General features: G+C 31.5%; 1 protein-coding gene across 1 annotated transcript; it reads left to right on the top strand.

Annotated features, from left to right (window-relative positions):
• Positions 1-11,778: 11,778 nt before the first annotated feature.
• LOC107421459 (uncharacterized) lies at positions 11,779-13,918 on the top strand. Its single transcript, XM_016030706.4, has 3 exons — positions 11,779-12,041; positions 13,126-13,240; positions 13,656-13,918. Exons 1-3 carry the CDS (start codon positions 11,811-11,813, stop codon positions 13,727-13,729), a joined length of 420 nt encoding a protein of 139 aa, XP_015886192.2. The 5' UTR covers positions 11,779-11,810; the 3' UTR covers positions 13,730-13,918.
• The last annotated feature ends 205 nt before the right edge of the window (positions 13,919-14,123 follow it).

Below are 14,123 nucleotides of genomic sequence, written 5' to 3'. Positions count from 1 at the left end.
AGTTTGGAAATGGGATGAAGAAAAAATTGAGAAGAAAATAGTTGTTATCTCAACTTGACCTTCAATTTCAATAGAAGAAAAAATGCAAGAAGAAGAGCCAAATACTTTCTTTAGACACAAATTCCTTAACATGATGAGTTTATTGCTAATTCACCACTAAGAAAAATGCGACGAGTATCAAAATATGAAGCTTGTAAACTTCACTGGAATAGAGCCTAAAAGCTTTGAGGTTATACTAAAACAAGATGTTTAAAGCAATGCAAGAAGAAATAAAAATGATTCAAAAAAATAAAAAATGGGAGTGGAATCACCTGCAAATAAATAGGTTATTGGAGTTAAGATGGTTTATAAAACAAAACTTAACCCAAATGGTTCAATTCTGAAACACAAATCAAGACTTATAGTGAAAGGCTATGCACAATAATTTGGTGTGGATTACAATGAAATTTTTGCCCTAGCAGCTAAATTAGACACAATCAAAGCAATTATTGCACTTGCTGCTCAAAAGAAGTGGCTCATCTATTAGTTTGACGTGAAGACTGTATTTCTGAATGGTTATCATTAAGAAGAAATCTATGTTGAACAACCATTGGGGTTCAAAATTCTTAGAGAGGAAAACAAAGCTTTTAAATTAAAGAAAGCTTGTATGGATTAAATCAAGCTCTACGAGCCTGGTATAACAGAACTGAAAGATACTTTACCGATCAAGAATTCAAGAGTGTAAAAATGAGCTGTATATAAATATACTCTCATTGTCTCCATGTATGTGGATGATCTTATCTATATAGAAAACAATGAGAAGATAATACAAGAGTTTCAAGAATATATGATGAAGACTTATAAAATGGTACATCTGGGTTTAATCTAGTAGTTTCTTGGCATTTAAATAAGCTAATATAGAGAAGGGATTTTCAAATTTTAAAAGAAATGCACCATAACAACATTGAAAATGTTTAGAATACATAATTGCAAGTTAATAACTACAATACTTGTGGAAAATATAAAATTGAGTAAAGAGGATGGATTTGAGAAGGCAGGTGGTAAGCTTTATAGAAGTCTAATGGGAAATTTGCTCTATTTCATTGCTACATGACTAGACATTATATGTGCTAAAAGTTTACTTTCAAGGTTCATGCAAAATCCAAGTTGAATACATTTTAGTACAAAAAAGCATATATTTAGATATTTGCAAGAAACAAAAAAGGAATAAAAATAATGATGTAAATCATTGTGTAAATTTTAAATTGTCTAGCTACATTAATAGTGATTAGGTTGGACCAGTAGGTAACTTAAAGAGTATTTTCGAGTTATGCTTTACTTAGGCTCTGAAATTTTCTCATGGGCATTATAAAATAAGAAAGTATAGCATAATTATTTGTTGAAGTTGAATACATTGTAGCTGCAATAACAACAAGTCAAGTAATTTGGCTAAACAGAATTTTCGAAGACATGGGAGAACCTCAAAATCATACTACAGAAATACTTTGTGATAGCAAATCAACAATTGTGAGGGCAAAGATTCCCATATTTCACAAAAAAAGAAAGGCACATCAAAATCAAATTTTATTTCTTATGCAATACAATAGAAAATAAAGAAACTGAATTGATATACCTCAATATTGAAGAGCAACTAGCAGACATCTTCACTAAAACACTACCTCGTGCATAGTTTGTATTATTTCAGAAAATGATCGGAGTATTAGAAATGTGAACTAAGGAGGAGTTTTGAAGAATGATGCACATTTTGACACCTAGCAAGCACATTTCTTATCAACTGAAAATTAATATGCAAAGCTATACTTGTAACCTTAGGTGCACTCATTTGTAGTTTAATTAACACCTGGCTAATATATATCAATATGCATAAAATTGTAATGTTAATTGTTGACACCTAAACTAGTTACTTGTCAACATTCATTTGCATATAATTTCCTATAAATAGCATCCTTTCCCATTAGCTTTGCACAACAACAAAAGAGAACAAAAAAAAGCCAAAAGTTCTTCCAAAATGTGCTTGCAGTAAGGTTGAGAATATCTTCAAATTTAAAAGCTCATACTCTCTTTTTTCACTTGTATTTGAAAATATCTCAATATAAGAAATACTAGTATTTCCAAATATTTTCTTCTCAATTTCTAACAAAGCTAAAAAGAAGTTAATGATAATTTTCTAAAAGTGTGGTGTTTAAATGAAATTATTTCATAAATAGACTCATAAGAGGTAGGCTGACATCAAGTCAACGTAATAGTTTTAGCATCATGTTTTCCTTTACAAGCCTTTGGATTATTTTAAGGCCGAAATTTAAAAGTCAATAAAAGGGCTAATATAAATTTAGTGACATACTAAAATCTTATTTAGAAAAAATGAATCTTGTAAGGATCTAGTCATAAATCTTAGCCATTGAAGCATTGTAAGTGTTGTAAAGGGGAATTCTGATAGTAAAATCATCAATTTAAAACCAGGCTCATGTTTAGTCGATCTATACATATATATGCTCTTATTAGGTCAAGATCCAATGGTTAATAAAAAAAGCTCTACTGGTTAGTCTATCAGGTCTACCTATACAACCAGGTTTTTATTAAGTCGACCTGATAGATTTACCATTAGAGCTTTCTTTATCAACTATGGATTATTTTAAAAGCAAAGGTTGAAAAATTCATTTATGCTTCACCAAACATTTTTGTGGTTCACTTCTCTAAACAAGTTTTTGTATGCAACTATATTCATATTAGGTTATTTATCGATTTTTAAATTTTAGTTACTACAACGATTGCCTATTAATGAATACTTGATGCTAAAACCATCAAATCGACTTGATGTGAGCATAACTCATATTTATGTAGATACCAGAATTGATATCTTAGGATTTATTTCTCAGTTTTTCCTAGAAGACATAATGATGTGAACAATAAAGTTGGGATGCATATTGATTAATACATTTTGGTTTTACATGTTAATCCTTTAATTTTTCAAATATTGAAAATCCAATATGGGAAAGTGAACCTTTAACTTAAAGGCTTTAAGGATAAGCATAAAGATTTTTATAGGATTATTTTGGTTCAATTTTTAATACACACATCAATATGTTTCTTAAGATAAGCTATGAAATAGTTTTCAAAATAAAATTTCTAATATATATATACATACAATTTTACTGCTATAATGCATACCACATATGCACTATAAAAAATTATATATGTATATGTTATGTTCTGGTAAGCCTTACCTTATGGAATGCATATAATTGCCCCTTTTTTCTTACGTTCTCCAACATGTTGCCAGATTAAAAAAAAAAAAATTGCATATATTATATGTCGTGCAACAAAACATCATGTATGCATCCCATAAGATATGTATCCAAACTTATCATAGCAAATATATATATATATATGGAAATTCTATAGTGCAAATGTCTATATTTTTTTATCATGCAAACGTCCTCAAAAGATGACAGTTTTTCAAGAAACCAACGAATTGTCATTTTTTTTAAAATTAACATAATAAAAAAAAATATGGACATTAGTACCATAGAATAACCCCATATATATGAATATATATATATATATATATACAACTAGGCTAAATCACGTTTTTGATATCAACACTAATGATAAGATATCATTTTTTAGCTCTTAATTGCATCAAAGGTTGATATTTAAAATTATATTTATTAATCATCAGATTCTGATAGGGTTCGCTTTTCGTAGATAGAGTTTTAATATGTCACCTGATCTATATTTTATTATTTTTTAATTTTAAATCCTAGCTGTTGAGATAATATAATGGTTAATAAAGAAATATATGATATTAAAACATTAGATTATCCTAGTATGAGTCAACATAACAAATTAAAAGCAAATTTGTATTTTTTTTTTAAAATCCTGAAATTAATTCTTAAGAAAATCAAAATACCACCTTTATAGTAGAGATAATTTTTTCACATATTTTTTTATATGGGTGAAAATCTAATTTTTTGAAACCCATACTTTTCCATTTCAAATACATATTCAAACATAGATAACTGTCATTTTTTAAAAAAAGAATTCAATTTTTACTAACTTTTCTATTTACAGAATGGGACTTAAAATGCAATAAAAAATGCTTCGATAAATTATTAATGATGCCATGTACTAATAATATGCTTTGTCTTAATATAAAATTGGATGCAACAATTACTTATATAGTTACTAATTTATTTGGACTCACGCAATTATGTCTCAATCACATAAAAATAATGTCAATGCTACGCTATCAGATGAGAATTCACACATAATCTACATAGAAAGGATCATTAAATATCAATGATTTTGCTTCCTCTTCAAACATTCGTATGCTTGATCACAAACACATTTGAAATTGAATGATGTTTGTGTAACATTTTTAGAATTTGAATGATTTAATATTTTCATTCATTGGGGGAATAAATTGGTTTTAACGGGTTTTATATTGATAGAGAATAAATAGGTTTTAATTGGGGACCTTTAATATTTCTATTGTTTGGGTTTTTTAGGCTATATATATAGCCTTTTTCAAGCTCTTATTTGGGGTACAGAGAAGAATTTTTATGGAAAACTTAAGTATATCAAGTTTGTAGTGAAAGATTTTGGTGGTGCCATGTTCGGAAACTAAGTCAATCTTATATCCTATGAGACAAACGTCACAGAGTCATGTACACTGGTGGGGCGAAATTCATCTTAAGGATGTTGTAGTATCACATAAGCCTCAAATAAATCATTCAATTTCAAACATACAGGTTATGAATTTTTTTAAAATTTTTTCTTACAATTATACTAATAATCTGATTACCCATGATTTTATAAATGATTTGGAGATTTTACGATGATTTTTAGTTATCAAAATGGAAAAAAATGGTGGAACAAATCCAATCGATTTAGTCCACCTATTTACTAGTGAAACTAATCAAGAACGACTCGGTTGGAGGTTTATGATGGGTAAGCCTGTGGATAAATGGGTCGGATTCTAGACATGTGGGTTGAAACTTGAATTTTGCTAGGTTTAGCCCATGTTAAAGCTCAGCCCATGAGTAAGTAAGCTAGTAATTTAGTCAAAATGCAAGGCCCAGTACCTAAACTTGGCCCGTGAGAAATTGGCTTAAAAGAATTGATGTGCCAAGTGTCAAGTAGTGGTAAAGCCATGTGTGACATAGATGGTGACATCATCATGACACATCATCATCCATATCAACATGCCACATCATCATGACATGTCACTATGATACCACATCATCATGATATGTCACTATGATGCCACATCACCTTACCAAGTCAGCATGATGTCAGCAGATGATGTCATCATAATGTCTACGATGATGTGAGTGATGATATTGGCATCGATGGGTGTATAAACTAATTCTTCGAATGTATACAATAATTTTATGGTGTATACAGAAATTCTATACAGCATTTTGTGGGTATAAAGAAAAAATCTAGAAAAATTACATTGCTGTATTTTTTTATTGGAAATTGGATTTAATTAGTTTGATGGGGTTTCGAACAACAACTAACCAATTTCTGTTTTATGATTTTATAGAAATGGCAAGTGGATCAGATAATGTGACTTCTGATACGAGGTCAACTGTGCATGCTGCACAAGTGCCAACTCTAACTTCTATGGTCCAAATGCCTACTCCTGCACTGGTTGCTATACCTACAAATCATATCGAGCGACCAGAGAAATTTAATGGAACACATTTCAAAAGATGTTATTTTACTTAACTATCTTAAACCTTATGAGGTTCTTGACTGAAGACATACCTTCGAGTAATGAACAAAGTGATAGAGAAATACTTATGGCAGTGGATGTGTAGAAGCATTCTGATTACTTATGTCAGAATTATATCTTGAATGGCCTATTAGATGTTTTGTACGGGGTGTACTATAGCACAAAAATAACAAAAGAGCTGGGGAAAACTTTAGACAGCAAATACAAAACTGAAAATGCTGGTGCCAATAGGTGTGTAGTAACTCGGATCTTAGAATTCAAAATGGCAGATTCAAAGCCTCGAATGAGTTACGTACATGAATTACAAGTGCTCATTCAAAAGATTCATTCTAAAGGGATAATAATTAGTGAAGCCTTTCAAGTAGCATCTATAATTGAGAAGCTACAGCCTAGTTGGAAAGATTTCAAGAATTATCTTAAACATAAGAATAAGAGGAAGGAAATTGATGTAGAGACTCTTGTTAGCAAACTTTGTATCGAAGATAACAATAGGAGATTTGATAAAAGATTTTTGCAGGCGAAGGTCAAAGCCAATATTGTGGAGTGTAGTCAAAGCTCCAAGAATAAGAAGAAGATGGGAAAAGATACCAAGGATTATGAGTTGGGGCCCAAATAAGGTATCTCTAAAAAGGCTAAGTTTCAAGGTAAATATTTCAACTGTGATAAGATGGGTCATAGACTGCTGAGAAAGAAGAAGAACAAAGATGCACAAATGGTGGAGCAAATCACTCAAAAGGTTGATGATATCGATCTTAGTGCTGTTGTCTTTGAAGTGAATTTGGTGGGATCAAACCCTAAAGAGTGGTGGATTGATATTGGTGTGACCCACCATGTATGTTTAGACAAGAGCTTATTCACTTACTTCGAACCAAATAAAAATGAAGAGAACTTGTTCATGGGGAATTTCACCATGTTTGGAGTCCAAGGGGAGGGCAAGGTAGTCATGAAGATGACCTCTAAATTCATTTGCTTGAAAGACGTTTTTTTATTGACATTGGAAATAAACCTGGAAACATCCTTTGGTAAGGTATAACCAATAAAACCACCTGGCACGACATCAAAACAAAAGAAATTTTCACTTCAACTACAACTAAAACCCCCAGTATTATTTTAGCTATTGAAGCTGCAACTAGCTCGCTTGCCCTAAACTGATTATCAGAGAAACGAAGTAAAAGAGACTCCTACTATCCGTAGACTGATATACTGTCTTGCCTCACTCTCATTGGGAACTTCAAGACTGGCTTTCTCTGACATGAACGGACGCTTTCAATTAGTTAGACTTCTATAACTATATAAACAAATATAATACAAGCGTGCGATATTTATAAACATTTCAACCAAACTCTTTGTTTGCGAACGCCGAAGGAGAATGCATTCTTGAGTCAACAAGCTTTCTCCTTTTTGTGACCCTTAGAAAGCGTTTTTCAGCAACCTAATTCTTCGTGGAATTCAATGACTTGGAAAAATGTGCGGTATGTTCTAGACATTCACAAGAATCTGGTGTTTGGATAGCTTCTAAGTAAGCATGGTTTTCGTTTTGTGTTTGAGTCTGATAAGGTTAAGTTTGGAATGTTTGTAGGGAAATGCTATGTAATCAATGGTTTATTTAAACTAAATGTAATTGTTGTAAAGCCTAATTAAATTAACAAAGCTAGTGCTTCTTCTACTTACTTTATTGAGTCTTCCAATTTGTGGCATGGTACATGAGGTCATGCTAATTATAATTATTTACAGAGATTAATTAACTTGAATCATATTCCCACATTTGAAATTGATTCCAAAACATAAACGTGAAATTTGTGTAGAGGCAAAAGCAACGAGGTTATCATATTAAATGATTGAAAGGAATACTGAATCATTGGAGTTAACCATAATGATATATGTGACTTGAAATTCGCAGCAACTAGAGGAGGCAATAAGTATTTTATCACTTTTGTCGATGCTAGCATAAAATATTGCTATGTATATTTGCTTAAGAGCAAGGATAAGGCAATAAAGAAATTTATTCTTTATAAAATTGAAGTTGAGAATCAACACAACAAAAAGATTAAAATAATAAGAAATGATCGTTGTGGTGAGTATGAAACTCCATTGGTGAGTATTATGCTCAACATTGTATTAGATACAAAGTTACTCCACCATATTCACCACAATGAAATGGTGTGATTGAACGGAAAAATCATATCTCGAAAGATATGATGAATGCAATGTTGATAAATTCTGCATTATCTCTGAACTTATGGGAGGAAGCCATTTTATCAGCAAACTACCTTTTAAATAAGGTGCTCCAAGAAAATAAAGTGAAGAAGCCCTATGAGCTTTAGGAAAAAAGATAACCTTCCTATAAATACTTATGAGTGTGGTGGTGCCTGGTCAAAGTAGTGGTACCTTCTCCTAAGAAAGTGGAAATATGTCAAAAAATAGTTGATTACATCTTCATAAGTTATGCTTAAAATAATAGTGTATATCGGTTTCTTATGTATAGGTATGAAATTCCTGATATACACAAGAACACGATAATGGAATTGAAAAATGCATCATTTTTTAAGCACATTTTTCCGTATAAGTTCAAAGAAGGACCAAGTTCATCTAAACGAACATATGATGCTACCAATGAAGATAATCATGATAGTGATTAAGAACAAGAGACTGAAGTTGAGACTGAGATTGAGCTTAGACGAAGCAAGAGTAAGAACAAAAAAATCATTCGGTCCAGATTTTCAAAGTGAGTCTTAGAGCTTTCAAAAAGTTGTAAACTCCCCTGAAAGGAATTTATGGAAAGAAGCCATAAAAAGTGAGATTGAATCCATCTTGCAGAATCACACTTGGAAGTTAGTAGATTTTCCTTTAGGTTGTAAATCATTGGGTTACAAACGGATTTTTAAAAGGAGAATGAAAGCAGATGGGACAATAGATAAATACAAGGCAATGCTTATAATTAAAAGGTATAAATAACAAGAAGGCTTTGATTATTTTGTTACATATTCTCCAGTAACGAGAATAAATTCTATAAGGATGGTACTAGCGATCATTGCATTGTGAAATCTTGAAGTACATCAAATGGATGTTAAAACAACATTTCTTAATAGAGATCTTAATGAAGAGATCTACATGGAGCAACTTGAGGGTTTTTCTACACTAGGACAAAAAAAGAAAGTCTGTAGATTTGTGAAATCCTTGTATGGACTAAAAAATGCTCTAAAGCAGTGGTATCAAAAATTTGATGATGCTACGCTAAATAATGAATTTAAAATAAATGAGTGTAACAAATGTGTTTATGTAAAACATATAGAGAATGTATATGTCATTCTTTGTTTGTATGTAGATGATATACTCATTGTAGATAGTGACGACAATATAGTCTAAACTACAAAAGTCGTTAAAATTCAAATTTGACATGAAAGATATAGGGCTTGCCAATGTGATTTTAGGAGTGAAAATCATTAGGATTTCGAATGCAATAATTCTTAGTTAAACAGATTATGTGAATAAAATATTGGCTAAGTTTAGTAAAGATAATATCGATATAGCTAGAGTATCCATAGATATTAGTTTATACTTATCCAAGAATAAAGGAGAGAGTGTATCTCAAGAAGAATATACAAGAGTGATTGAAAGTTTGATGTACCTGATAAGTTGTACAAACCCAGACATAAACTATGCTGTGAGTAGACCGAGTAAATACACGAGTAATCTAAGTGAAGATCATTGGAAAAGGATCATTAAAGTATTAAGATATTTATAATATATTCGTGATTATAGACTACACTATACAACATATCCCATTGTATTAGAAGGATACAATGATGTGAATTGGATATTAGATATCAAGAATTCAAAATCCACGAATGACTATGTGTTCACATTAATAGATGCAGCTGTAACATGGAAGTCTTTAAAATAAACTGTTGTACCTCGATCCACGATGGAACTGAGTTCATTGTGTTAGATAAATGTGGTGAAGAGATTGAATGGCTACGACAATTTTTAAAGGACATCCAAGGTGGTCTAAACCTGTGTCAGCAATAAGTATACAATATGATAGGTAATTTGCAATTGCCGGGGCACAAAATATTATGTATAATAGAAAGTCCAGACACACTTTCATAAACATAATTCCATTAGACAGTTAATTTCAATTGGAGTTATCTCGACAGTCAAAAGATAACATTGCAGATTCGTTAATCAAAGGGTTAAATAAAGATTTAGTTGAGAAGTCATCGAGGGGAATGGGGTTGAAGCCTATAAGGAAAGTTGATACGATAGAAACCCAACCTATTTGACTGGAGATTCCAAGATTTAGGTTTAATAGAAGAACGCAATTGTAAATATTGGTATGGATCACTATGGGGTTAATTCTCTACCCATTCTTATAATAAAACATTGATAAATGAAGGTTAAGCATAAAATATGCTTTTAATGATTCCTATTTATGTATGTTTGGTAATCTATGCATAATCTTGCTAATTACATTGAAAATAGAAATCACCTATGTGAGAGAGAAGAATGACCACTTCAAAGGAGAATTGTTATGAGCACAGTTCTCTAGAAACTCTCACATAATCATGAAGGTGTTCAAAGCCAAAATGAACGCAACAGTGAGAACTGAAGTATACTAGGAAGGAATCATATATGAACTATATTATCATTTACACAAACGGCGAAATGGTTCAAAGATATTGTATCTACCATTAGTCAATAAATTAAATATAGTCTCAGAAGGGAAGGTTCAAATAGTAATATCTACCTATTCTTTTCAGATTCTAATCGTAGACCTTGACCATTAGAATCCTGCATTGTTCCTAATCGTCAAATTATTTATATGGGGAATTGTAGCTTTTTGTAACGTTTTTATAATTTGAATGATTTAATATTTTCATTTGTGGGGGAATAAATAGGTTTTAATGGGTTTTGTATTGATAGGGAATAAATAGGTTTCAGTTGGGGACCTGTAATATTTCTATCGTTTGAGCTTTTGAGGCTATATATATGGCCTTTTGAAGCTCTTATTTGGGACATAGGGAAAAATTTTGAAAAGTTTTAGTGTTAATTTGCATTGTACATTGAAAAATTTTGAGAAGGTTATAGTAAAGCTTAGGTACATTAAGTTCGCAGTGAAAGATTTTGATGGTGCCATGTCTAAAATCTAAGTCAATTTATTTATGGAAATCAAAAGCACGTTGATTCTTTGAATTGAAAAGACCACTAATATAGCTAAACATTAAATTGAAACTAGAAATTGATAGTCCCATTATTTTGAATAATAATAATAATAATAGTTGAGCAATAATAAGTGAGAGTCTCGTTTTTGCTCTTCGCTTTGCAATCTTTTTGTGCCTCATGGCAGATCATTATGCCAAATTCCTCCTACTGTTAGTAATGTGTATTTGCATCCACTTTTATCATATTTATCCATATTAAATATTAACATGACATTAAAAGAACAAATTTTTTTTTTTTTTGCTTCTTTATTAAAATTATTATTATGATTTTTTTTTTGAATAATATGGATCAATAGTTTTTGAAAATTACCATCCATTCATTTTACATATAGATTTTGATTCAGTTTAAACCCATTTGTTAAGCAATATTAATCATTAGTTCACCCATATTTTTTTTATAATAACATTTTTTTCCCTTTTGTAAACAAAATATTTATTTTGAAACATAAGCATAAATTTAAATAAGGGTTAATTTTCATTGAATTTGACAATTTTACACATTTTAGATTTTAATAAAGATAAACCCTGAACATGGAAAAAATAATAAACAAATAGTTTAATTATTATTCTTATTTTTTTGATGATGCCAGTTTAATTAAATTGGAAAGTAAATTTGTTAAAACTTTTACACAACTATTTTTTTAAAAAAATTAAATTAAAAAAAAAAGAATTAAAAAACAGGTCAGAAGAAGGAATTCCCTGTCCTCAAACAGAGCACACAATCCTTCGAAGCCAAACATTGCCCTATCTAAACATCCACACACCCAGAGGGCTTCTCTTCTCTGTAGGTTTTGTTTAACCCCCCCCCCCCCCCCCCCCCCCCCCCCCCAAAAAAAAAAAAAAAGTGTATGACGAAGATAAAGAAGAAGCTGGTTTCTTCAGCTCCATGGAGAGGCGAAGAAGACGATGCGGAAGGCGAATTCAAGGACGCGAAGCTGAAAATGACAAAAAATCCAGGAGGTACTTCCACCATGCACGTCCCTCGCAAGAAATCTATACGCTCCAAGGATGATGACCCAGATGACTCCCTCGCTGAAATTGATCCTGAGCTCCGCTACAGCTTCCAGCGTAACTTCCAGGTCCTTTTGCCTCTCTCTCTCTCTCTCTTATGCATTTCGCTGCCGTTTCATTGTATTTGTTGTGCCTTGCTTAATTTCAGAATTGGACTTGCTTAGTTATTTGGTTAGGTAGGGCCATTTGGGAATAGTAACTTGAGTGGATGGATTTTGATTTTGATTTTGTTTTTGGGAATCTGGGAATGTTTGTTGCCACAAGTGTGCAGTTCTTGTTATTGGGTTTTTCTTCTTTTTGAGGGAAAAAAAAAAAAAAATTGCACTATTGTTTTTTATTTTTATTTTGCTGTTGGGATTACAATGAAATTTTGAGATGTTGTGATTTTAGAGTTTGATGTGCTGCTTAAAGCCTAAAACCAGTGAGTCAATTTTTATCTCAAATGTTAAAGACATTAGTTTTTCCTAGAGAATATATTTACAATTTTTGTATGCCAATTCATAATTATTTTTTCATCTTAATTCAGCTTCTAGCATCATATTTTAGGTGAATCATCCTTAGCCAATTTTATTTCATTGTATTTGTACTATGTGTAGTTGTCGATTTCAAATAGAATCGCCCAAACAAACATGAACTCGTGATTGTTATTTAATGCAACTTGGCAATGTCTCCAAGGAACAATGCAGTGACAAATTCCAAGTCCACTGTTTCCTTGGGCAGAAGTCCTGAGTTTGAAAATCGACCCCATAAAAGAGAATACCGAGTTCCCACTCGATTAAAAAATGCATGTTGGCAATCGAAGTATTAATATCTTCACATGTTTGAATCTTTTAACCCACTGACTTATAAACAAAAAGTAAATGCATAACTTTTGATTTATAACTGAGGCTCATTTTGTCTTTGGGTCCAATACCAAGGTTCATTTCTTACAAGTATTATTGGGTTAAAATGAAAGTTTGACCACTTTGACCTTGGTTTTCTGATATTTGTGTTAGAAAAAAATAATATGATAATTTTATTTTACATTAGCAATTATCTCCTTATCTTTGCTTCATATCAATGTTTCATTAACGAAAGTTTGTGTGTGTGTGTTTGTTATGTGAGCCTTTCTCCATGAAGTTGAGTTTTCTAATTAACATATGATATTTTCAGTTTCTGCAACGAGTTTTTAGCATTGATACTGTTGTGAAACCATTACCACCTGCCATGGCTTACAATGTTTCTCGCAACTTGAGCTTCTTCACGGGAATTTTCACACAATTCTTTGGTAAGTAAACCTCGTGCTTTGTGTATTGTATGATTAGTGCAATCATAATTTCCAACCTCAAATGATATAAAGATGTGAGCTTTTATATATTGAATTATATCATAAAATTTTTAGCCATGTATCATGTATCTTCATATCTAAAAGTAGTCTGGCATCTGCTTTGAGTATTTTACCTGTAACAAAGCTGAAATTTAGAAGACTGGATGTTGTTATGCTTTACTTTCTCTTGCATAATGTAAGACATATTATGTCATATAGCTGAGTAATTGTTTCTCGCATAGGGTCTGCAATACAGTTTGTTCCCTCCATTATAGTTGATTCTTTTGCATGGCCTACACTTTTCAACTGGATCTTTTGGTTATATTTCTCTGCATCTATTTTTCTGATGTTGTGTAAGTGATTTGCTGAATTTCAGACCCTGAAGGTATTGCAAATGCACAGAAGTCACTTGGTTTAGGACAAGAGGAGAAAGCTCGTAGAGTACGTTGACATGGGAAAGGTGGGATCCAGGAATGCGGTCAAAACATTTTGTAATATTGTAGTTTTGCTTTGAATTTTTCAACATTCATCAGAGAGGATCTTCTAAAGATTAAAAGTTTGATCTTATGGATGATATAACTATGTCATTTTTATTCTTTTTATCCTTAAATACTAATAGCTTAATAGATTCACGTAGTATCTTGGAATGCTAGGCACTGGTTGTTGGTTGTACCATTCTTGAAGAATCTCACCTTAATTATGTATCATCTCCAAAACCTAATTATCCATAGGCTCTTCTTCTGGTGATCCGTGATGATAAACTGAAAAAGAAACGACCGTTTGATTTGATCCTCTTGTCGCATCAAGAGGGATCTTCCTTCTGGTACCAGACCAAATATTTTGG

This window comes from Ziziphus jujuba, chromosome 5 (genome assembly GCF_031755915.1).
Source record: "Ziziphus jujuba cultivar Dongzao chromosome 5, ASM3175591v1".
Lineage (NCBI taxonomy): Eukaryota > Viridiplantae > Streptophyta > Magnoliopsida > Rosales > Rhamnaceae > Ziziphus > Ziziphus jujuba.
This window is presented reverse-complemented; position numbering and strand designations above follow the sequence as displayed.

What these genes read in the sequence shown, in the direction of transcription:
- LOC107421459 (XM_016030706.4), top strand. Translation starts at nt 11,811, where the DNA reads ATGACGAAGATAAAGAAGAAGCTGGTTTCTTCAGCTCCATGGAGAGGC. An exon ending in GCTTCCAGCGTAACTTCCAG is followed by an intron (nt 12,042 to 13,125) that starts GTCCTTTTGCCT and finishes TGATATTTTCAG; the next exon opens with TTTCTGCAACGAGTTTTTAG. An exon ending in AATTTTCACACAATTCTTTG is followed by an intron (nt 13,241 to 13,655) that starts GTAAGTAAACCT and finishes GCTGAATTTCAG; the next exon opens with ACCCTGAAGGTATTGCAAAT.